Genomic DNA, 24278 nt, shown 5'->3' with positions numbered 1-24278 from the left:
AACAAACCCAGAATCTAAAATAGCCTGAAAGTAACACAGAACATGGCATTAACGTAAAGCACAGTGCCTCTGAATGCAAACAGCTGATTCTTTGATATCCCCCATTGCTTCCGTTCAGTAACTAACCTGGAGGAGAGGCAAGGTTTAAATTATGCTGCAAATGTTTTACTCTGAAGCATGCATTTGGAAATTACATAAAATCAAATACAAACATGGCACTTTCTGCAAATTCATAAAATAATGGAATTTCTGTATCTGCTTGATACTGAAAGGTTCTGCTTGGCTCCTGGGAACTCTAGAATGTCTCTGTCCACTAACCACCTCTTTTCCTTTACTTCCTCTCAACCTCTAAGCACAGCAAGCTCTCCCGACCTCAGCAAATCATCCTGAATAGCAGCTATGCTCCAAGATACACCTAGCAATCACAGGCAATAAGGTAAAACATTCACACTTCTAAAACTTCTCCTGCTTAAAAAAAAAAAAAGAAGAAGAAGAAGATAAACAATAGGATATCTTATTTTTTCTATCCTAGAAAGGCTTTTTTAAAGATAAAAATCAAGCCAGCCATTGTGTGAATTGTGAATGCTGCTTCATATGTATAGTATGCCCTGTATATAAATTTCATTTGGCTAGGGAATAAAAAACTGCAAGTGAAACATAGAAGTAACATGTTTCCCTCCATTGGCTAAAAGGTTACACACGCAGGAAATATCTGGCTACCACACAGTTGTTATGTGACTAAAATAATAGAGAGGTGATCTCATAATTCTCTGTTGGTTTCATCGATTATTTGTTTTTTTTTAAGATAAGGTCTCACTGTGTGTACTGGGCTGACCTGGAATGAACCACACAGCTGACGCTGGTCTTGAACTCATAGAGATCTGCCTGCCTCTACCTCCTGAGTGCTGACATTAAAGGTGTGCGCTACCATGTTCAGCTGATCTCACTATCCTTATTAATATAAAACACAATCAATCTCCCACTTGACATTGCCAGTTTTGAGTTCTTTATATTAACTATTGTCTTGGTTACTTTTCTATTGCTGTGAAGACACAATGACCAAAGTAACTTATGGAAGAAAGAATTTCATCAAGGGCTCACGATTCTCAAAGGTTATAGTCCATGATCATCAGGGTCAGCAGCAGGGCAGCAGCCAGGCAGGCATGACTCTGGAGCAGCAGCTGAGAGCTCACATCTGATCCACAGCCAGGAGGCAGACAGAAAACTAACTGGAAATGGCTAGCACTGGCTTTTGAAACCTCAAAGCCCACCCCTAGCGACACACCTCCTCCAACAAGGCCACACCTCCTAATCTTTCCCAAACAGTTCCACCAACTGGGGAAACAAGCATTCAGATACTTGAGCCTAAGACGGCCATTGTCCTTCAAACCACCACACTACTAAAGAGGGAACAGCCAACTACCTTCTCTGAAAGATTTCTAGTCACTTAGGCTAAAAACATAAACAATAAAAATATCAGGAAAAGAAAACATACCAAGTGTATTTTAACAAGTTATATCTTAAACAGTGGCACATGTTAATATAAAAAATATACTATGCTAGTACTGATGTTTTAATGTGGCATATTTCCTTTTGTTTCCAAAATTATGTCAAAAACCCAGGCTCTACCAATTTATTCAAAATTAAGGTAGACTTTTAAAATAACTTCTTTTTTTTTAAAGATTGATTTATTGATTTATTGATTTATTGATTTATTGATTTATTATGTATACAATGTTCTGCCCACACACATCCCTGCAGGCCGGAAGAGGGCACCAGATCTCATTACAGATGGTTGAGAGTCACCATGTGGTTGCTGGGAATTGAATTCAGAACCTCTGGAAGAGCAGCCAGTGCTCTTAACCTCTGAGCCATCTCTCTAGCCCCTTAAAATAACTTTCTAAAGACTTAATAAATACATCATGAAATTCCCATCTTTATTATACTTTATTTACTACTTTATTATAATCATAAAAATAATGTTGGCACATTTCTTGTCATTATCTTAAACTAATTTGACTTTTATTCTGTAGAATTACCAATTTATAATGGAAAGTTATCAATAGCTACCTGCTAACTACCAGTGCCTAATTACACTTTCTGATCACTTTCTCCTGTACATTATTAATGTTTCACGTTCTTATTCCTATAACCAAAAGAATTGAAAACAAAAAGTAAAATCACAGGGCCGCCGGGCGGTGGTGGCGCACGCCTTTAATCCCAACACTCGGGAGGCAGAGCCAGGCAGATCTCTGTGAGTTTGAGGCCAGGATGGGCTACCAAGTGAGTTCCAGGAAAGGCGCAAAGCTACACAGAGAAACCCTGTCTCGAAAAACCAAAAAAAAAAAAAAAAAAAAATCACAGGGCCTAAGTGACAAATAGGGCGTGGTTTGCAGCCACTGCAAGGTGGCAGAGCCTCATGGGTAATAATGCCTCGCATTCTTGTTTTTATTGTAGTCAAGCCCCCTCCCTCCTCACTTCTCTACTGTCAGACGTCTGTTTACAACCAGTGCACAGTCATTCATACTCGGCAAACTGTCAAGACTTTACACACGGGAGGCAAAAGCATGAAACCTGCTCTCCAAGGAAAGACTGAATGGTCCAGAGGAAGAAAGCCTGGCAGTCCATATGGAGCAGGAACACCCACAGAAAAATGAGATTTCTATAATTCCTCTCAAAGGCATCAGAAATAAACTTACAAAATAAAACAAATTTCTGTAGTTAAGATGTTTTAGTCTGGTAAAATAAATACATCATGAAATTCCCATCTTAATTGTGATGCATTCCTAGTGTGTGCAGATGTCCTGCTGTGTGGTTCGAGAACATTTTCACCACCCAAGAATCCTTTACAGGGCCAGGCAGTGGAGGTGCACACCTTTAATCTCAGCACTCAGAGGCAGAGGCAGGCGGATCTCTGAGTTCGAGGCCAGCCTGGTCTACAGAGCGAGATCCAGGACAGCCAGAGCTACACAGAGAAACACTGTCTCAAAACCTACCCCCAAAAAGAATCCTTAAAAGTAAGTAGTCGCTCCTTCGCTTCCCTTCCCTCAGCCTTCAGCACCCAGGAGTCTGCTTCTGCCTTATGGATTTGCATATTCTGTATATTCATATAAATTATACTATGCAGTCTTTTGTGTGTGGCATCTTTCACTTGGATAATGATTTAAGAGTCATCCATGGTGTGATATTTATCAGTCCCAGTTCCTTGTTCTGACACAGCTGCAGTCACTGTGTGGGGAATGGGGTGGATGGCATTCTGTTTTCTCACTGATCTGTTGAGGGACCTGCACTGCTCTCCCGCCAGACCACTGAGAGCCATGCTGCTCTGAACACTTGTATATGACTTTTGTGAGCATTTCATTTAGTTCTTTCTGATGCATAGCTAGAAGAATTGCTCGTCCATATCATAAACCCTGTACTCACTACATACCTGCAGAATTACTTTCCATAGTGATCATGCCATTCCACATTCCTTCCGGCAATAGCCGAGGGTTCATTTCTCCACATCATCACCACACTGCTAATTTCCCTTGAAAATATTTGTCATGCTCATCCTGATAAGTGGGCCACACCATGATAAGTGATACCACACCATGCCTTTAACTTGTACCTCTTACCAATGCTGCCAAGTTTCTCTTTGTTTGTTCACCATTTGGAGATGTTCTTTGGGGCAAGTATCTATTCAAGTTCTCTGACCATTCTTCAGTTCTTTTTTAATTTTTTGTTAGATAAGTAGGAATCTAGTCTTAAGGTCATCAAAAGAAGGTGTATACCTGCATTATGATAAACTAAGAGTGGAATGAGTAGTCTAAAACTCTACTTACAGATACCAAATAGTCAGAGAATAACACCAAAGTGCTCTGTGTGTGCATGTGCGTGCATGCATGTATGAGTGTGTGTGTGTGTGTGTGTGTGTGTGTGTGTGTGTGTGTGTGTGTAGACCAGAGGTCAACTTTGGGGGTCATCCTTGGGAAAGTCTTCTGCTCCTTTGAGATAGTGTCCCTCTTTGGCCCAGCTCATCAATTGTGCTAGACTGGCTGGTCAGTGAACCCCAGAGGTCCTAATGTCCCTGCCTTTCATCCCCAGTGCTGAGATTAGAAGCATGTGACACTGTGCCTGCCATTTGTACACGGATTCTGGAGACTGAACACGGGTACTGGTGTTAATGGGGCAAGCAGTTTATGGACTGAGCTATCTCTCCAGCCCCCAGAGAGTGTTCTAAAGAGAGTTAGAATGCTTGTTTACTCGGGAAAACGCTTTCTCAATCTTTCCATGTGACACAGTCTCTCCCTCAGGGCTGTCTCTCACTTTTTCACCTGCATGCAAGGGTTGCTGAAAGCAGTGATGCTCTTTCCCAGGGTGCCAGCCTCTTCCCTGAGGTGGATCCTAGAGCTCTGAAGTATAGAGAAACGCTGCATATGTCTAACCGCCTGGACTTTTTGCATAGTCCTCTTAAATTAAAAGTAATGGAAAAAATCCTATCAGTCCCAAAGCAAAATTCCCTAAAGATGTTCTCATGCGCACATAGGAATCCAAGGTTGTATTAACATCCTAGTAATTCTAATGCCTTCAAGTTTACAACTGTGCCAAGGTTATCAATTTTTTAAATCTAAGGGGGAAAAACAAAAGTTTTTTAAAAAAAGGCTTACATTCTGCTCTGCCAATGAATAGACAAGCTGTGGAAGAATGTCGCCCTTCACAACTGCTTCTGCTAAGTCATCATTATAATTGGCCAGCCTCCCCAGAGCCAAGGCAGCAGTCTGTTGAATCGTTGGGACCACGTCCAGAAGAAGAGGCCTCAGCAACGACATTATACCTGAGTTAAAGTATGAAAACCAGAACTCAGCAAAATTTTAATTTAAAAAGCAAACCATGTGATTCAACATATATACAGTGAGAAAATGAAGGTTTAAAAACAAAACAAAAATCAGTAAAAAAAAAAAAATAAACAAATAAAAGTGAGCTAGGCATAGTAGTACACACCTGTATGTAATGCCCTGCTTTCAAAACGCTGAGGCAGAGGAATCATGAGTTCAAAGCTCGCTCTCTCTCTCTGTCTCTCTCTGTCTCTCTGTCTCTCTCTCTCTGTCTCTCTCTCTCTCTCTCTCTCTCTCACACACACACACACACACACACACACACACACACACACACACACACACACACGAGTATTCAGTGAAAACTAACTGGATACTTATAGAGGTATCTAACTGGTCAAGACACAAATCATGCTAGCCGCCAAAATTACTAACACAGTGGGAAATACAGGCTCTGGAGCTGGATGAGAATTCACATTTCTGACTCAGCAGGTAAACACCTATGATGTCATCAGGAGGAATGTGGAGAGAGGTTAGAGCATCTGGGGCAAAGCCCAGGCCCCAGCCCACCACCTTTGCCAGTCCTCTCTCTCAAGGATCATTCCAGGTCCTTTGTTCCATTCGGTCTTCTTTTCTGACTGAACTACATTTTATTACAGAAAATGTTTTCAGGCTCTATCTCAGACCTGAGAGCCAGGAGAGTCATTGTGCCTGGCCAGTACTCATACTCACAAAAGGCACAAGTGGATCTTTAAGCAAACCCTTGTGCTAAGGAAGCATAATATGTCACTAGCTCTCCCATAGTATTTGTGCCAGGGTTGACTACACAATGGCCATGTAGCCATCATCACCACAGGAAGTCATTTATATGGACCGGGTGCTTCATGCAAAAGCATTGTTCTGGGAGCCTCCTTCTATATTATTGGGTTAATACTCACCCAACTCTCACGACACACCTAAGGACTTGGTCCTCTCTTTATGTCCATTTCAACAATAGAGAACTGAAGCTGGGCATGACTAAGTATATTGTCCACAATCAGGAACTAATGGAATGAATCTAGAATTCAGACATTCTCTATTGATAATTAGTGAACAAAGGTATATTGGGAACTGAGGAGGCTGGGGAGGGGAACCCAATAACAAATGCTTATGGTTACCTTACAGGACATTTCAACTCTTCATACTGACTTTATCTTACTATCTAAAGCTGGCAAAGTGCCGAGTGCTACTTCTGCCTTAATGTCACTACATAAGTCTAAAGTTACAAAGGATAATGACAGCATTCAAACTGGAGCAAAGTGCCCCTTGACTTTCTAAATGTTATTTAGCATACACATTTATTAAATTTCCTATCACTACATCTATTCTTTATAAATATATCCTGGTGGGGGCCAGCAGCTCGGCAGGTAAAGGCACCTGCCACCAAGCCTAACTACCTAAGTTCCATCCCCAGGACCCACATGGAGAGAACCAACTTCTTCAAGTTGTCCTCTGACCTCCACATGTACCCTGTGGTACATAGACACCCACATAGACACACACATACACATTACACAAAATTAGTAAATAAAAATATAATAATTTTTATAAAGAATATATATGTATTTACATATGTGTTTTATATATATATAGTCTTGTGATAGACAAACTCGAATATTGCCAAATATTCTTGTGTCATTTTATATTTAGAAACATTTGAAAGAGAAAAAAATAGCATTTACAGTAACACGAAATCAGACCAAAAATAGCACTGCCAAATAGCATGAGCTAGAAACAACTATGCTTGTCAGGATGGATTTAATTATGCAGCCTGTGAGTCTTCCTAGTGTCCCAGTTTCATTTGGTTATTATTTATGTGTTTAAATTGGCTGGATTGGCCCATGCGCTATAAGACCACAGCTGCCTGTGTGGAAGAGGCTGCCTGCTCACATGTGCTTCGGGATCTGTGTTAACCAAGCCCCGACGTTCATGAATGCTGGTTATTCTTTTATCTAGACCTCCAAATACAGAGAGCATCAGAAGTCTTGAGACAAAAGTTTGAAGCACAGAATAAAGGATTAAAATAATTACCAAATGCTGACATGGGTTATTTCTGGAAAGATTCTAGATATTAAAAATATATATATTTCTTTTTAATACTTCATTATTTGTTTTGTTTTGCTATGATAAAATACAAATGACAAACTTACCATTCTCGTTTTTAAGTATATGATGAATGTGTTGTCTGATTACAGTGCTATTTAACAATCACCAGCTAAGAACTACCTGTCTTCCATAGCAGCTACGCCACAAAGGGCTCAATATCTCTGCACCCTCCCCATCACAGTTAATCTCCATTTTTGAAAATGGTGGCTATCCTAATGGGGGTGCATCGATACTTCACTGTGGCTGGTCTGCATTCCCCCAGCTAAGGCTGTTGAGCATCTTCTCACGTGCTTACTGGTCATGTCTATGTCGTTCCTAGAAAAATGTCTATTTAAATGTTTGGCCCCTCTCTTCATTGGGTTGACTTGTCAAATGTCATTTGCCATATTTATAAATATATGACAGTTTTATTAAAGAGGCCAACAGCATAAACAGTAAAGTATCACAATGAATGCACCTTTGAGACCACAACCAGAAAGTTGCTTAAAATAGTTTTTTAAGAACCACAATGTGGTTTTATGTTTTTTTTTCCTTTTTCCAGATGAATCTGGCATTTCTTTTTTTTTCCTTTTCTCTTTTTGATATATGTATGTGAAGGCAACAGCTTGTTGTCTTTTGAAATATGTAATTGAGAAAACAGTCAATACTGTGTTATTCATATTGGATTGCATTTTAAATTAAACTCTGAATTGTTAGGGATGTGAAAAACAGCCAGGCATGGTAGTGCACATCTTTAATCTCAGCACTAAGGAGGCAGAGGCAGGAGAATCTGTGATTTGGAAACCAGCTTAGTTTCCGTAGCACATTGCAATCCAGCCAGGGCAGCATAGTGAGACCCTTCCCTGTCTTTAAAATTAATAAATAAATAAAAATTTAAAATCTTACAGTGAATTGTTATCTAGGGTTATAATATTTAATTATAAGTCTTTATTATTAACGGTTTGTTAGTTACAACTAACCAACTATAAATCTCCCAACTTTGGAAGTTTTCAGTTTTTATTTCACCAGTCCACACAGTCAAAGGAAATTTCTTCCTTTTATGTTTTCCTCATTTTTCAAATACATCTGGCTCATAAAATATTAAGCCAGGGCTGGAGAGAGAGCTCAAAGGTTAAGAGCATTTGCTGTTCTTCCAAAGAACCTAAATTCAGTTCCCAGTGACATCAGACAACTTACAACACGTGTAACTGCATCTCCAGGGGACTCTGAGAATCCACCCTAGGGGCACTCTTCTGCCTCCTCAGGCGCCTGCACATAAGTGCACAAAGCAACACACACACACACACACACACACACACCTTTTTTAAAATGCAAAGCCAATAAATGGTTGGTAATTCTTTTTCTTCTGTTCCTTTGCCTCAAATCAGAGTTCACTTTCTATGTCAGTTTATCTGCCATATCATAATATTTCTAAATTCTTTATTTTAGACAGAAGCACAATGCAAATTTTTTAAACCTCCAAAATTACAGAAAATAGGACAGTCAGTTTGAAATACTTTGAATAACTTTTTTCAATAAATGACCTTGAGAAGGGTAACTTTTTATTAAAGAAAATAAATTTTCAAATATTGCCCCAAATGTCTACCTTCTAAATTACAGCTTATGCTTTATACGTCTTCAGGCAGTCTTCAGGCACTTCTCTTTACCTGGATGTGTTCTTACCTTTCCACAGGCATGGAGACTTCACTATTCTAAGTTTGGGGTTGAACATGTACCTCAGTGGTAGAGCACTCACTGTGCTGCCTGGTCTTCTGTCAACTTGACACAAGCTAGAACTATCTGAGAGGAGGGAGCCTCAGTTGAGGAAATGCCTCCATAAGATCTGGCTGCAGGGCATTTTCTTAATCAGCAATTGATGGGGGAGGGCCCAGCCCATGGTGGGTATGCCATTCTTGGCTGGTGGTCCTGGATTCTGTAAGAGGGCAAGCTGGGCAGGCCACAGGGAGCAAGCCAGTAGGCAGCACCCCTCCATGGCCTCAGTATTAGCTCCTGCCTCCAAGTTCCTGCCCTGTTTGAGATGCACCCCTGGCTTCCTTCAGTGATGGACTACAAGGTAGAAGTGTAAGCCAAACAGACCTTTTCCTCCCCAGCTTGCTTTTTGGCCACAGTGTTTCATGGCAGCAATGTCTATGACCCTGGGTTTAATCCACAGAGACATATGACAGAGGAGACATATGAAGGGGAGATAGGTAGGTAGGTAGGTGTGTTCCCCAAACATACAGCTATGAGAGGAATGCTATAAAAACAAGCACTCATTAAATGAAGAAGGAAAGTGACAGAGACAGTGAGGAAGGAAGTAGGGAAAGTAAGGGAAAAAAACAAACCACAGCAGCTTTCTTCTTCCCGACTGTCCCTGAGGACCCCGCAGTCACAATGAGTGCACGGAAGTAAGAGCCCATTGGGGGGGTACAGCCTCTGGTCACCAAGCCTCTAATGAGGGGCTCTAACGCTATTACCAGCATTTCCTGTGAAGGCCCCAGCAAGCACGAACAGTTCTAAAAATCAGTTTTTATTCTTCCATAATTAATACACATATAAAATGAATTTTGGTCATTTCATCCCACCCCACCCCCATTACCTTTTCCTGTGGCCCTCTCTCTCCCACTAAAGTCCCCCTTCATCTCAGAACGTCTCTGCCCTGTTTTGATGTCTTATGTGTGTGACCCACTAGGTTAAATTAGGACTATTTGCATGAGCAAGGTTGGGCATTATTTATTGGCGCATGGGTACCACATCAATGGCTACACCACTAAAGTAAGATGACACTATCCCCTCCAGCAAAATCAATTGCCAATAGTCCCTCAGAAAGGGGTGGGGCCTCACAAGCCCCTCCCTATTCATGATGAAATGTCCACGGGGCTCAGTATTGTGCAGTCTTTTACCAGTAACTACAACTTCTGTTAGCCCGTGAGTATAACAACGGCCAAGTCATATCCAAAATGTTCTTTTTGTTTGTTTGTTGTTTTGTTTTGTTTCGTTTTGTTTTACAATACTCTTTCCTCATCATCTGGCTCTTACGTTCTTTCTGCCCCCTTCTGCCACATTGTCCCTAAACCTTGGTGGGTGTAACATATGACATAGATGTCCTGTTTAGGACCGAGCACTCAGCAGTCACTTATTCTCAGCATTTTGATCAGTTATGAGTCTGCATTAGCTGCCGCTCACTGCTAACAGATGCTTCCCTGACCAAATGCTCCACTTTGCTTTCTGTTGCTGTAATGAAACACTAACCAAAAGCAGCCTAGGAGAGAAGAGGGTTTATTTGGCTTACACTGCAAGGTCCCAATCCATCATTGAGGGATGTCAGGGCAGGAGCTTAAGCAGGACTTGAAGCAGAAGCCACAGAGGAGTATACTTAATTCCTTGCTCACTGGCTTATGCTCAGCTAGCTTTCTTATACAGTCCAGACCCACCTGCGTAGGGATGGCGCCTCCCACAGTGGACTGAGCCCCCTTACACTGACCATCAATCAAGACGATCTCTCACAGACTTGGCTACAGGCCAGTCTGATCTGGGCAGTCCCTCAGTTGAGAATCCCTCTTCCCAGGTGACTCTGGGTTCTGTCAAGCTGACTATAAAAAATAATTTTAAACTAAGTTTTAAAGAAACTAATTGTTCTCATTTGGGGTCTGATATATCCGCAAGCTCAAATGTTTGAAAACTTGGTCCCCAGCTGTGGTGGTGTTCTGAGAGGTTATGGAACCTTTAACATGGAGCCTAGCTGTCAGATGAAGGACACTAAGAGCAGGTGTTTGACGGTTATAAACACCTTTGCTTCTAGTCTGGCTCTAATGTCCTGTTCTCCAAACCGGTAAGACCCTGCAAGGACACTGGCAAGGACAGAGCTGCTCCTGTCACTAAACCAGCACAAAGGATGGAGACCTCTGAGACTGTGAGCCACAACCAGCCTCTTCTCTGCTAAGTCACTCCGCCAGGCATTCTGTCATGATAAAGAATGTAATTACACTCGAATAGTCAAGGGAGGGTTACAGCCTCTAATAGTCACAACGCTGTCAGTCAACCCCTATACTGCAATGTAGGACAAATTACTTGAACGCTATATATCAACGTTGCATAGAAATCATTAGGAAACAATAACTATTTCCAATGACAAAATTATTTTCATTTTACACACAGATAATATATATAGAAATACTACCTCTATCTGCTATTTATTTTCATTTCTTTTTTGAGACAGGGTCTCTCTAGGTAGCCTGGCTGTCCTAGAACTTGATATGTAGACCAGGCTGGCCTTGAACTCACAGAGATCCAACTCACAGAGCGTCTACTTCTTGAGTGCTGGAATTAAAGGTGTATACTTACTTTTTTTTTTAAGTATTGCCATTTTTTCTTCCAGTTGCGAAGCTATATCACAATAGTATTTAAAAGTATCACTGTAATAAAAAGTTAATATTATTCTTAAAAGGTCTGCTAATAGGCCTTTGGTCTACTTATGTCATAGTAAAGTCTTTCAGCCAGGTGAGGTGGGGCCCACAAACAGAACCAGCTACTCAAGAGGCTAAGAATTGTCTCCTGTGAGCATAGAGCTTGGAGCCAGCTTGGGCAACACCGTGAGATCATGTCTTTTAAAAATAAATAAAAGCGTGGCATGGCAGCTCATACTCAGATCAGTAGTACTGCTTCCGCCTCTAAGTAGAAGCATTGGGGTTTGAAATCACCACCACAGGCTCAAATGTTTGAAAACTTGGTCCCCAATTGTAATGGAGCTAACTTGGACTACATAGCAAGCCCCTGTCTCCTAAAGAAAGAAAAAAATAAAAATAAAAATAAAAAGGCTAGCAAGCTGGGTGGGTAAAAGTGCCTGCCTCAGGATTTAACTGAATCTACAGGCCCCACATGGTGGAAAGAGAAAAGTGACTTCTGAAAGTCGTCTTCTGACCTCACACATGCACTACCCTACTCTCTCTCTCTCTCTCTCTCTCTCTCTCTCTCTCTCTCTCTCAAAACTTTTAAAAAGAACGGAGAGAAGGAAGAACAAAGCGGGTATCCATTGTTGCTCAGGTTCTCTGTTACCAGCTTTGTTTAAATATCTTAAATTTACTTTTGATTGAGAAAAATATGAAATAAATTTTAACTGTTTTAATTTTTAGTGTGTGTGTGTGTGTGTGTGTGTGTGTGTGTAGTGCACATGTGGACACACATATGCCACAACATGTACTTGTGGAAGTCAACGGACAGCTAAGAATGTATGGTGACTACAGCCCGGGAACACAGAGGCGGGAGGAAAGGGCTGAGAGAACAGATGAAGTCTTCCAGTTTCCCACTGACTGTTTGGAGTATTTTGAACTTTATCCCAGCAGTAAAGTGGCAACAGGATCAAATGTTAAATCTCTCTGATTACAGTGAGGGGAAAGGATGGCAGAGGACCACACGGGAGGTTGGAAGAACAAGTGGGAAGCTATGTGAGGAAGGAAGGTACCCAGTAGGGAAACAAAAAACTAAGGAGACAATTGAGGAGGCAGGAGGGATGAGCAACACTGCTGTGTCTCTGGCTAGGAAGAGCAATGGATCTCTGTTTGCTGAGTCCTGATAAATTCCTATTGCCCTGAAATACAAGATTGGAGAAGGGCCATAAGGCAAGAGATAAAGCTAGAAAGGTTGGTTGGTGCTAGATGAAATTTAGCTGTAGGCCAAATCCAGCTTCCAGTTGACTTTACTGGAAGTGTGGTGGCAAGTCATTTCATGTTTGCACCACTTACTCTGGGAAGTACATAAATAAATGATTTTTACTAATGCCCAGATGCAATGGGGATGGCTATTCAGGTCATGTGCTGCTGGGGACGCCACTTCCTTAAATCCTGCTGCAAACGGTGCTGCAGGCGGACGGCACCACTGAAAGGGGCTTGACTGTGCAGGAAAGCGCAGCAGCCACCTCTGACCCACCACCGGGCATGCTCTGCGGTCTCTTGTCTATGTGAGGAGATATGTTCCATTCTTCAAGTTACCTAGCAGAGTTCTGAATACGCGGCTCACTCAGACCCTTGACGCTGGCCCCAGACACCCATCCACTTTTTCCTATTGTAAGCATGTTCTAGTATAACTGGTTAGTAAACCTTATTCTAATTTTTCCAAGTTTACTCTATGTGTATGTGTGCCTAGGTGGACGTATGTGTACCACGTACATGTAACAGCCTAAGGAGGCCAGAAGAGGGCATCAGATTCGCTGGAACTGGAGCTGCAGATGGTTGTGAGTCACCATGTGGGTAATGAGAACCTAACCAGGTCCTCAACCAGGGAAGCAAGTGCTCTGGGCTGCTGAGCCACCTCTCCAGCCCTCTAGTAGGCTTGTAACTTGGATTCCTCTAAGCTCTTATATTTAAGTGGCTATATTTTACTGAAACTAGTTTCACAGCACTGATTAATATACAACATGCTCTCATTTCCTTCACGGTTTTTTCTTTCATTATAATAATTTGCCTTTCTGATGCTTGCTTGTTTGTTCTTTCTACATGTTTTTATTATTTGGGAATTTCTCGTAATGTACCCGATCACACTCACTTCCCAGTGACCCCACTACCACCACTGTGATGACCCCCCAATAAAAGAAGAAGAGGAAAACAAAAACGAATCCAATTTATGTTGCCCATATCCTCACTGGAGCTTGGTCAAGCTCCCAGTGGCCAGCCCCTCAAAGCAAACCCCACCCCTGCCAGAAGCCATCAGCTGAGGAGAGCTGCACTTCAGCATCCCCATAGTAATTTCTAAGTGTTCTCTTCAATGGCTTCCTGTCTAGGCTGTTTCTTTTCTTTTTTGAGGCTGGGGAGAGGATGTCACAGAAGTATAATGAGTCTTTTTCTGTCCCCCCAGCCAGCTCCCAAATAATGACACGGAGTCTTCTTATTAACTATGAAAGCTTGGCATATAGCCCATAGGGTGGATTTTGGTTGTTTGGTGGGTTATGGATGTTTGTGATCATTTAGGGGGTTGGTTACAAGTTGTTATTGGTCATGGTCAGGAAAAAAGCTGAACAAAGAGATTAGATTCGGGGATCTCTTTCTGAAGGGAACAGGGGGATGTAATATAGAAATGATGGGATAAAAGGGTAGATTGTTGAGTTTACCTTTGAACAACCACTAGTCTCAAACGGACTAAACATTGTAAATGTAATTCTTAGCTGATGATTGTTCTTATTGTATATAGTTTTACTATGTGAGAGTTAAAACCTTTCCTTTTTATTTAGACAAAAAAGGGGAAATGGTCGGGCGGTGCTGGCTCACGCCCATTTAATCCCAGCACTCAGGAGGCAGAGCCAGTCAGATCTCTGTGAGTTCGAGGCCAGCCTGGGCTACAGAGTGAGATCCAGGACAGGCACCAAACTACACAGAGAAACCCTGTGAAACTCCAAAAACCAAAAAAGGGGGGGAGGGGAGTGTTGTGGGATATTTGTACACTGTGTGAAGATGTATTGCTGTGATTGGTGTAATAAAAAGCTGATTGGCCAATAGGTAGGCAGGAGAGACAGGTGGGAGTTCCAAGGAGAGAAAGAAGAGGAGGAGGAATCTACGCATGAAGGAGATGAGATGCCAGGAGACACGGAGAGGAAACAGGAGGTGCAAGATGGAAGAGAGGTAACGCCAAGTGATAGAAGGTAGATTAATATAAATGGGTTAATTTAAGTTATAAGAGCTAGTTAGAAACAAGCCTAAGCTATAGGCTGAGATTTCATAATAAGAAGTCTCTCGCCTGGCATTGGTGGCGCATGCCTTTAATCCCAGCACCCAGGAGGCAGAGCCAGGTGGATCTCTGTGATTTCGAGGTCAGCATGGTCTACAGAGCGAGATCTAGGACGGGCACCAAAACTACACAGAGAAACCCTGTCTCGAAAAAAAAAAAAAAAAAGAAGAAGTCCCCTGGTCCCCTGTTATTATTTGTGAACTGGTGGCCCAAAGAAAAAAATCTGACTACATATGGCATACAACATGGAGGCTCAAATATCCAAACACAGGGCCTGAGAAAGCTAAGAAAAGTTCTGGACAAGGAGTCGGATGTGGATTCCCAGTCCTGCAGTCTCTCAGGCAGCCCAGCGCTCAGTGGCATACAGAGACAGATGCTGCTCCTGGCCTCTGCCTGAGGGCTTGAGCCAGCCACCAGCACCATGCACCAGAGCCATGTGCTAGGCTGAGCCTCATGGCAGATGACATGGCAGTTTAAGATTTGTCTCACGTGGTCAAAAAATGCTGCAGGTGCTTAGTAAAGCCAGCTCTGGACACAGAAAACCTCTAAAAAGGTAAAGTATGTTTGAAAATATGCTTAATGCTGAATAAAGAAAAATGGGTATAGACAGTATGGGTATTTAATAGAAAAAATAGTTAAAAAAATAAAGTCTTTAAAAAGAGTAAAGTAATATAAAAAAAATAAGCCACATAAAGAGGGGAAATAATAGAGTGTCTGGATCCTGTATGGTGCTTTGTTGACTTTGAATTTTTTAAATGCTAATGTACAAAAAAACAAATAGCTTCTGAGAGACATTGGATTATGGGAACTGCTAAATTAAACCAACCTATATATTTTAAGAACGTCTTAACTGCAAAATGGAAGTCAGAAAATGTGTTGCATTGGGGGAGAGGTTATGCCTTTGTTTCCACAGAAAACAAAAAGTTATGGTTCTCTTCAAAATTAATAAAGATCAACTTTGATTGGGGGAGAACTCCTGAGGATCTTGGGTGCAGATATGAGGGAAAAAGCCAAGAAAGACTACAGGACAGGTGACTTGTATGCTGATCCCTTAACATGGGAACAGCTCTGCAACTGGATGAGATATGACAAGTCTTGTTGGCTACAGAGCCCTCATGATTTATGATGATGATGATGCCATCCTTTCATATAACATGGATGGAGATTTATATTACAGTTTGGTTATACAGTTCAAACAGAATTATAACGTTGACAGATACCTTTTACCTGCTCAAACATAGAACCAAAAAAAAAAAAATCATCTTTAACTGACTTGTGCACGCTGCCCATTCCATACTTGTGTCAATGCTGATATATATGTTACCCTTACAAGTTTGTGTTTTCAGAAAGAAAAAAAGTAGCCCAGGTGATCCAGTTTCTCAGAAGGCCTCTGTTGCAGTTTCCTCAAAATTCTGCATCTAGAACAACTTCAAAGCTGCTAGCTGAAATGGTCCAGCCTCACACACTACTCCAGCCAAGACTTCAGATAAGCCCTGCATTTTCCCATTACACAGAGACTAAACAAAAAATAATATTGCTAGCTTTCCCAGGACTTGATCATTATCCCAATTTTCTCAGAGTCCCCTAGAGATGCCATTGCCCCCAAGGTAGCAGGAAGCAGTCTATAGAGAACACGATGCCCACATTCCCAAGCTTCACACAGTGTACAAATATCCCACAACACAGAAGTCTTCTATGTGTCTCCTTCTCAACTGTGAGTCTGCAGTCATCGAGACCACTGCAAAAGAAGTGTCCTTGCCCTTTACAGTCAATGGCAACACGGATCATGGACTTCTACTTGGTTTCTGGTGACAGCATGGACCACAGACATCCATCCACATGGCCTCCAGGATCAGCACAGACCACAGACCTCAGCATGGTCTCCAGTTGCAATATAGACCACAGACATCAACATGACCTTTGGTGATAACACAGATGACAGGCATCAACATGGCCTCCTGCAGGAGCAGACCATGGACATCCACACTGCACCCGGCTGCCACATGGACCACAGATCTCAATATGGCCTCCAGCAGCAGGGCAGACCAGGACACCAACATAGCCCTTGGCTGCAGCATGGGCCAGCATGGACCACAGACATCCACATGGCCTTCGGTGGTAACAGAGGCCACGGACATCAACATGGCCTCATGCCACCACATAGCCTTCGGTGGCAGCAAAGGCCACACACTGCTTATTTTTGTTTTAAGTCTTTCTTGCATTTTAAAAATTGTGGCCTTCAGGACTTCATCCAGTTTCTTCTGAACTTTATGATTATTGCCTCCAACCACTAAAACTGCACTTGATTACTCATAAATTTTAGTATATTTGTCATAGTTTTAGTACTATTATACATAACTTAGTACTAGTTTCATTGTCATAGTTATTGTGATTTAAGATGTTATATGGCTCTTCCAGCATAGAAAGTTTTGTCATTTACTTTAAAGTCAGAACAAGTTCCAAAAAGTCTATTGTTTTTACAAAGAGTATTTGTAATGGCAAATGGTTCAAGAAACAGTCGGGAGCAAAACTTGCTCATTTTTATCTTTTCTATTTATTCTCATTAGCTGTAAGACCTTCTGAGATCTGCTTGGTGCTTCACTGTTAATCAGCATTGAGTGGGGGACTGCCACACCTGGTGTCACTGCTGAAGGAGGAGACCTGGGAAGGTGGGACAGAAGCCACGGACACTTGGTGACCAGCTAGTGACTCTTCTGAGAAGGCAGAAGTTATTACAAATGTGTTTCTTGTTTAACAAACACAGTCTTGTCATGTATCAGGCACATCCCTAAGAAACAAGCAGATACCAACCCACTAAATCCTGCTTTCAAACCTTGAGGTAGAGACCATAGCACCAGCCTATGTGGTCTGTTTCTGCTACTGTCAACCACGTAGTCTACTGGCCAATGAAATGTGGCTCATGTGCTAACTTTACAGAGGACACTGAAGGGCTCAATCTCTTTAATTCATATTACTCCGCCGTTAGCATTACTATAATTATCTTCTATGGTCACTAATTAAATGAAAGCTCCCCTAATTTTCCTTTGTATCTACCTCACTCTGGACTTGATCAACACCACTACCATCTGTCCATGAGATTTCAAGAGAGAACCTATATGTTATTTCAGGTCAGAGTGCATAGCTCAGTGATGGCATGTGCAGGGCCCTGGATTCAATCTGGCTAACTTCTAGAAATTCAACAGAGGTAATACCTATACCAAGATGCATCCTTAATTTAGGTGTCCTTCAAATAAATAGTAATATATAGATATATAACAATAGTAATATATGTTACATAACTATAATATATATTACATATATAACCTATATCCATTAGCAAATAAGCCACAGAAGAGCAAGAACTGTTCCTTTTAATGTTTGCATCATTTGCACATATATTCAGTGTCCATCTGGCACCTGTGCATGCAATAAACATTCACTAATGGCAAATGATCCAACTGTGCAAACTAGTGTGCTACTTTCTCTCTTTGCTGATAGTTATTTTCATGTTAGGCATACAATGTTAAATGTAGCAATTATGCAATTATATATTCATAAAACTTTAGGGTACTCTCATTGGCCATTTTAACTGTCCCCTCCCTTAAAAATTACACCATACCTTTCTGGAGTCCATTAATTGTGGTACAACGCCTTGCTCAGCCTTGATGAAAGGGGGAGGGGCTTGGTCCTGCCTCAACTGAATGTACCAGGCTTTGCTGACTCCCCATGGGAACCCCGTCACTTTTGGAGGAGGGGACCCTTTTGGAGGAGGGACGGGGTGGGGGAAGGCTGGGGGAGAGTGGGAAGAGGGATGAGAGGGAGATCTGTGGTTGGTATGTAAAATGAATAAAAAAAGTTTCTTAAGTAAAAAAAAAAAAATCACACCATCCCCCCAAAAAAATCACACCATACAGACAGTTTCATATATTTTGAAAGTCATGTAGATAGCTGAAAATTGATTTTATCTTTTCTTTCACTAATGTGTTGTTCCTTACTCGATATATATGATTATTTAACTTCAGGTGATTAAAATATCTAGGGAGAAGGCAAAATGCTAAGTAAAGAGAGCTGTACCAAAAGGACTAACTGCCGCTACACACTTCTTGGGTAATATCTGCAGAGAAAATATTTGTAAGGCAGTTCATTAGAAAAACCTGTTTGAGGGGCTGGAGAGATGGCTCAGCAATTAAGAGCACTAACTGCTCTTTCAGAGGACCTAGGTTCAATTCCCAGCACCCACATGGCAGCTCACAGCAGTCTGTAACTCCAAGACCAGACAAGCACGCAGGCAAAACGCCAGTGCACGTTAAAATAAAGTAAATAATTTAAAAAAATCTGTCTGAGGCTTAAGGTAGACATAATTCAACAGGAGAGCACCTGGCTAGCATACATGAGACTGGGGTTTAATGTGCAGCAAAAACACACACGCAGCCACAATCCTCACATGGAGTTAGCTCCTTATTCACATACTTTTTCTAAACTATTTAGACAGTTTGCTCTACTTTAAAAGATGTGCATACCTGGCACACTATATGCTCAGCATGTTAGCACCCACAAAAATGGTGTGTTTAAAATGGCAACAATTAATAGCTATGTATCAGGGAGGGGATTGATAACTGTATCCAAGATACAGAGTAAGGTTATTATTGAAGTTGAGGACTGAACACAAGTTTCCTGGCAGCAAGAGGGAGAATATTTTACAAAATAAAGAGGAACAACGTGTTTTTTTTTGTTTTTGTTTTTGTTTTTACCAGAAGTACCATATAGAGTAGCTAACTTGACATATAATAAATAATTAACAAGTAACTCTGAGATAAATAACTGTATCTTTTGATAAATTCTTTTGACAAGATGGCCAATGTCTTCATTGACGGGTATCTATTTCATTTTAAAGTTTTCTAAAAAACACATGTTCTGTGCATTGTGTCGTGGTGCACACCTGCAGTGCCAGCACTCGGGGAGCTGAGGCAGAAGGATTGTGAGTTCCAGAGAAACCTAAGATACATAGAGAGTTCAAGGCCAGCCTGGATGACTTTAACAAGATGTATGTTGCTATAAAAACGTTTCTATAGAAAAACAATATAGTCCACATGTACATTGACAATGACTGACTTGACAGGCATAAAATTTAGAATATCTGGAAAAGTAGACAGTGATTATTCTCCCTAGAGATAGATGTACACATGTACAAATATCACTTATTTTCATCTGGACTTTTGAAAGAACTCAAACAAGCCAGGGATTTAACATTGAGGGACTGGAGAGATGGCTTAGCAGTTAAGAGGTCTTGTTGCTTACAACCATCCAACCGCCCATGACTCCAGTTCCAGGGGATTCTCTTTTGATCTCCATGGGTACCAGTCTTAAACATGGTGTGCATACATACATAAGTGCAGGCAAAACACTCATACACACAAAATTAAATAAATCTTCAAAAAGTCATATTGAATGAGCATCATGGCAAGAAGCATAGGCAAATGGCAAATCCAACATCCTCTTTGAAAAGTAGGGTACCCTAGCTTGTGTCCTTGCAGGCCATCCCATTAGTTCTTGGGCAAGGCCAACATTCTTTCCAGAATATAGCTATGGGTTCTCCTAGGATCAACGTAACTCTTCAGCAGAAATCCCAGTTTTTGCTCCACTGAAAAGAACTTCATACAAAGTATGATCTAAGCCAAAAACAAAGAATAAAGTGTTCATCACAGACTTAAAGTCAACCAACAAATAGCAAATTCACCTCTTGTTCCCTTCTACTTCTCACAGTCAGTAAATCATAGATCACTTAACTGCCCAGAGCTTGAAACAATGCTCGGTGGACCTGCCTGGATGCAGGCAGATTATCAGTCCAATTCTTTGAACTACTATCTTGGTTCTCAGTGCCTAGGGGATCCTAGACTTTTCTCTGTATACTTTTAAAGAGCTTCTGGTTTGATAAGACTGTTTACGACAGAGAGCCTAAAGCTCCCTAAGAGACCAGCTTATTTTTACTATCAGCCCCACTCCCTCACACCTCCAGGGATTTATCTGTTAAAGTTTGTCAAGGCTGGCTCATTCCCATTCCCATAGTGGTTCCCAAGGAGATCTCATCGGCTGACAAGTTCCACTATTATTTAATAACCACTAGTACCTAAATATATAAACAGAGAACTTCTTTAAACAGTTAACATCAAAGTTCATTAGTAATTTTTACCTTTAATATTATTTTCACGTACAATGATTTACAATTTTTAGCAAGAGAATGTCTTTCTCATTATGCCTATATGGAAAATGTTTTTCCTATTATCCTGGATCCATGCTGCATGTCTAATTAAAGAGTATGTTGGGATTGGAAGAGCAAAACAAAATCTTGCCAGATACATAGGCCATGTGTCAAAGTTAAGAGTAAAATGCATCCATACTTTACAATATCAAAGGGAAGGCACTTGTCTGACGAAAGCTTGCCTGTAATATGAAATGCACACACTCCAAAGCATGTTTAAATCAATAGTGATTTTTTTCAAGAATAAACTATTAGAATGGTTAATCTTATTGACTAGTAAGGAAAAAAAGGTTTCATAATAAAATTTGTAGGTTATTTTTAACTAAAGGAATATATATACAGGGATATTCATGATTTCAAATTACTAAAAGGATTATCAGATCTAGTAATAAGTATGTTTAAAATGTTCCCCCAGGGGGAAAAAAAACATAACATGCCATTAAGATGATAATTTTAAAAAGCAGATAATTTAAAAAGACTACTATTTCTCTTTTGTATCCACTTCTTCACAAGCCAAACATAAGTGTAGAGTGTCAAGTCTGAGTCACGTGCCTCTGTAGCTTGGTGATCACTTAGTCAGCTAATTTAAATTAAATTCCTCATACATTTGGAGCATAACCCTGGCTACTTGGTAGATGGAAGCAGGAGGATCATTTGAGACAGGGAGTTCAAGGCCAACCTCTGTGCCAAAGTTGAAACCTTGTCTTAGAAAGAAAAACAAAACAAAACAAACAAAATACAATGTATTCTACCTTATAATCTTATGAGAAGAGGGAACCTGCCATTAAAATCCCCAAAGACACTCTATATCTTCAGTGTTATATACATTTCAATATTTCAGAATTTTCTAAGTATTTTCTCATTTAAAAAGTATTCATTTGCCTGTGTACATATTTTCCAAGCAATAAATCCTTGTACATAGCAAGCATCCATTCACAGAGTACATTGAGTAGGACTGATAAAAAATAAAGCAACTGTTTTTAAAATGTAAAATGCCCTAATAAATGTAATGTTTGTACACAGAATAAAGAAAATAAATCTACATGACACAATTACAGAACAAAATGAGTCCTACAATGACAACATTTTTGAAATAGATACTAGTTCAGAGGTTGCCCAGGGGTTAGTGACATCAGGGAGTGATCATGATTGTAAAAGGACAATACAAGAGCTGGCATGATGCCCCTGTGGGTGAAAGTACTTAGTGATAAGCCTGACAACCTGGCTCAATACCCAGGACCCATGAGAGGGAAGGAGAGAGCTGACTTCCTAAACCATCCTCTGACTTCTACCAATGCACCATGGCATGTGCAAACACACGAAGTCCTCTAGAATTTAAAAGGAAAACACAAAAGATCTTTGCAATAATCAAAGTATCTTGACTATGAGAGAGGTTCTTGAGACAAAAGTTTATAGAATGAAACAAGAGAAACAAAACTAGAAAGATGTGAATTAGGATCAAGAAATATCTGCGTCAGCATCCTCACTGTAACCGTGACCTAAACTTTTGAAAGATGTCTCAGGAGGAAGCTAAATAAAAAGAACTGGATTATTCCCTGCAACTACACATACACCTATAGTTATCTCTCAGATATTTAAAGACTTTTAAAAAATACTTTCTTCATTGCAAATGGCTCCCTATCACAACCACAAACAGCTCACAAACCCAGTGAGGAAAGAAAGTATCTGATAAGTAGAAGGGTGTTTCCACAAAGAAACCCAGAATAAACACTGTCTAAATACTGTGGCCATGACAATCTGTTCTTCATTTATTTTTAATGATGTGTTTCTTTAAACTAGTCTTGAAGATCGCATCCTATAAACTAAGGATTTCTTAAGACCTAATAAGTCGTATCTAGCTTACAGTTCAGTCAATGACTCTTGTGGAAAGCCGTCTTCTGAGCAAGGCTGGTGTGCCCTCTTGAACTCTCAGCAGCTGTGGTTACCAGTAGGCACTCTCCCAACACACACACACACACACTCTCTCTCTCTCTCTCCTCTCTCTAATCTCTCTCTCTCTCCTCTCTCTCTCTCTCTCTCTCTCTCTCTCTCTCTCTCTCTCTCTCTCTCTCTCTCTCTCTCTCTCTCTCTCTCTCTCTCTCTCTCTCTCTCCCCCTCTCTCTCCCCCTCTCTCTCTCCTCTCTCTCTCCAGAGGTAGATAAAATAAGGACTGATATCGCCAAAAGTGAACTCCCCTCTCTCCCATCCTCCCTTTCAGACTAAGGGGTGAAAAGGGGATGCCTGGTGGAATTCACAAAGCCAGGTCCTTACCTACTTCGAATCTCTCGGAAAAGATCCAAGCATACTACCACTCCTCTTCCATTAATGTCAAGAGGAGAACTGCGAAAATAGCCTGAAATTTCTCCGCTTCTAGGAAGCGAACGTGATCAAAGAGTGACAAGAAAGGGCATCGGGATAAATGGGTCTGGTTAGGGTAGATTCCCATCCAGGAAAATGACTTCCAGGCAGTTCATATGGCTGGCCGATTGCAACGAAGATGGAAACGGTGCCAGGCCTCCTCCTTCTTCTCTCGCTTCACCCACAAGTTCCCGCGGAGAGGAGAGGGTCCGGAGGAACTGGGAAGCACTTAAGCCCATTCCCAAAGCTCCCAAAAGTTAAGCTGGTAAGGGGGCGGGGAGGCTGACAGCTGGGGCGAGAAGGGGGACCGGGGACCTGGTGAGGTCCGCGCTGGGTGGTAGGAGGACCCAGGATGGATGCGGGATGAGGTGTGGGGCCAAGACGCCATGCGTGGCGCAGGCTCACCCGCATTCTGCAGTGTCTCGATGTTCTGAGGTCTGGTCGCCTGCTCCGCCACCATCTGTACGAATCGGGTCCGGGCATTCTGGTACAACTCGAACACTGGGGAGAGAGGCAAGGTGGGGCAGCCGGCCCGCGGCGCCATCCCGTCGGGGCGCCCGCCCCCAGCTCCTTACCTTGCAGCACCTGCCGCTGGCTCATGGCTTCGCGCGTGGAGTCCGCTCTCCGGGACCCCTCGGCCTCCGGCGGGACTGAACTGTGTACCCAGGCTCCGGGGCAACCGACCGGAACCGGAACGCAGCCGTCTCGTGGCAACGGTAGGTCCCGGGCGTGACGTCACAACCATGCTAGAAGGAGCGGCCGAGGGAACGGGGACTCACGTCGCGCCCCGTCTGGTGTCACTTCCCTGCTGACCCGGTAACGGGGCGCAGGCGTCCACCTGGAGAACTCGCTCGGCACCCACACACCCAGAGCGGCAGGGTCCCCCGACGGCCGCGGGCTGGGCGCTGGGGAAAGGGCGCTGGGGGACCCGAAGTCAGTTCCGATAGATACGAGTCATCATCAGATCAATACAACTCTGGCAGCACAACCTCAGGTTACTCTGT

At 41.9% G+C, this 24278-nt stretch overlaps 1 protein-coding gene and 1 long non-coding RNA gene across 3 annotated transcripts in view; one reads left to right on the top strand and one right to left on the bottom strand.

Annotated features, from left to right (window-relative positions):
- Spag6 (sperm associated antigen 6) overlaps positions 1-23995 on the bottom strand; it is a 61206-nt gene extending 37211 nt beyond the window's left edge. The window contains exons 1-3 of one of the 2 annotated variants that reach the window (XM_052727682.1): positions 23850-23995; positions 23680-23775; positions 4650-4816 (exon numbers count right to left, since the gene is read on the bottom strand). In XM_052727682.1, coding sequence (XP_052583642.1) covers positions 4650-4816; positions 23680-23775; positions 23850-23874 — 288 coding nt within the window. In that variant the 5' untranslated portion in view covers positions 23875-23995. The remainder of the gene's footprint in view (positions 1-4649; positions 4817-23679; positions 23776-23849) is intronic. The other variant, XM_052727683.1, reaches the window with a different exon arrangement.
- LOC128103378 (uncharacterized) lies at positions 14-2720 on the top strand. Its single transcript, XR_008215682.1, has 2 exons — positions 14-436; positions 2458-2720. It is a non-coding gene; the product is annotated as an uncharacterized LOC128103378 (long non-coding RNA).
- Positions 23996-24278: the final 283 nt, after the last annotated feature.

This window comes from Peromyscus californicus, unplaced genomic scaffold, assembly GCF_007827085.1.
Source record: "Peromyscus californicus insignis strain IS unplaced genomic scaffold, ASM782708v3 Scaffold_8__1_contigs__length_139910024, whole genome shotgun sequence".
NCBI classification, from domain to species: domain Eukaryota; kingdom Metazoa; phylum Chordata; class Mammalia; order Rodentia; family Cricetidae; genus Peromyscus; species Peromyscus californicus.
This window is presented reverse-complemented; position numbering and strand designations above follow the sequence as displayed.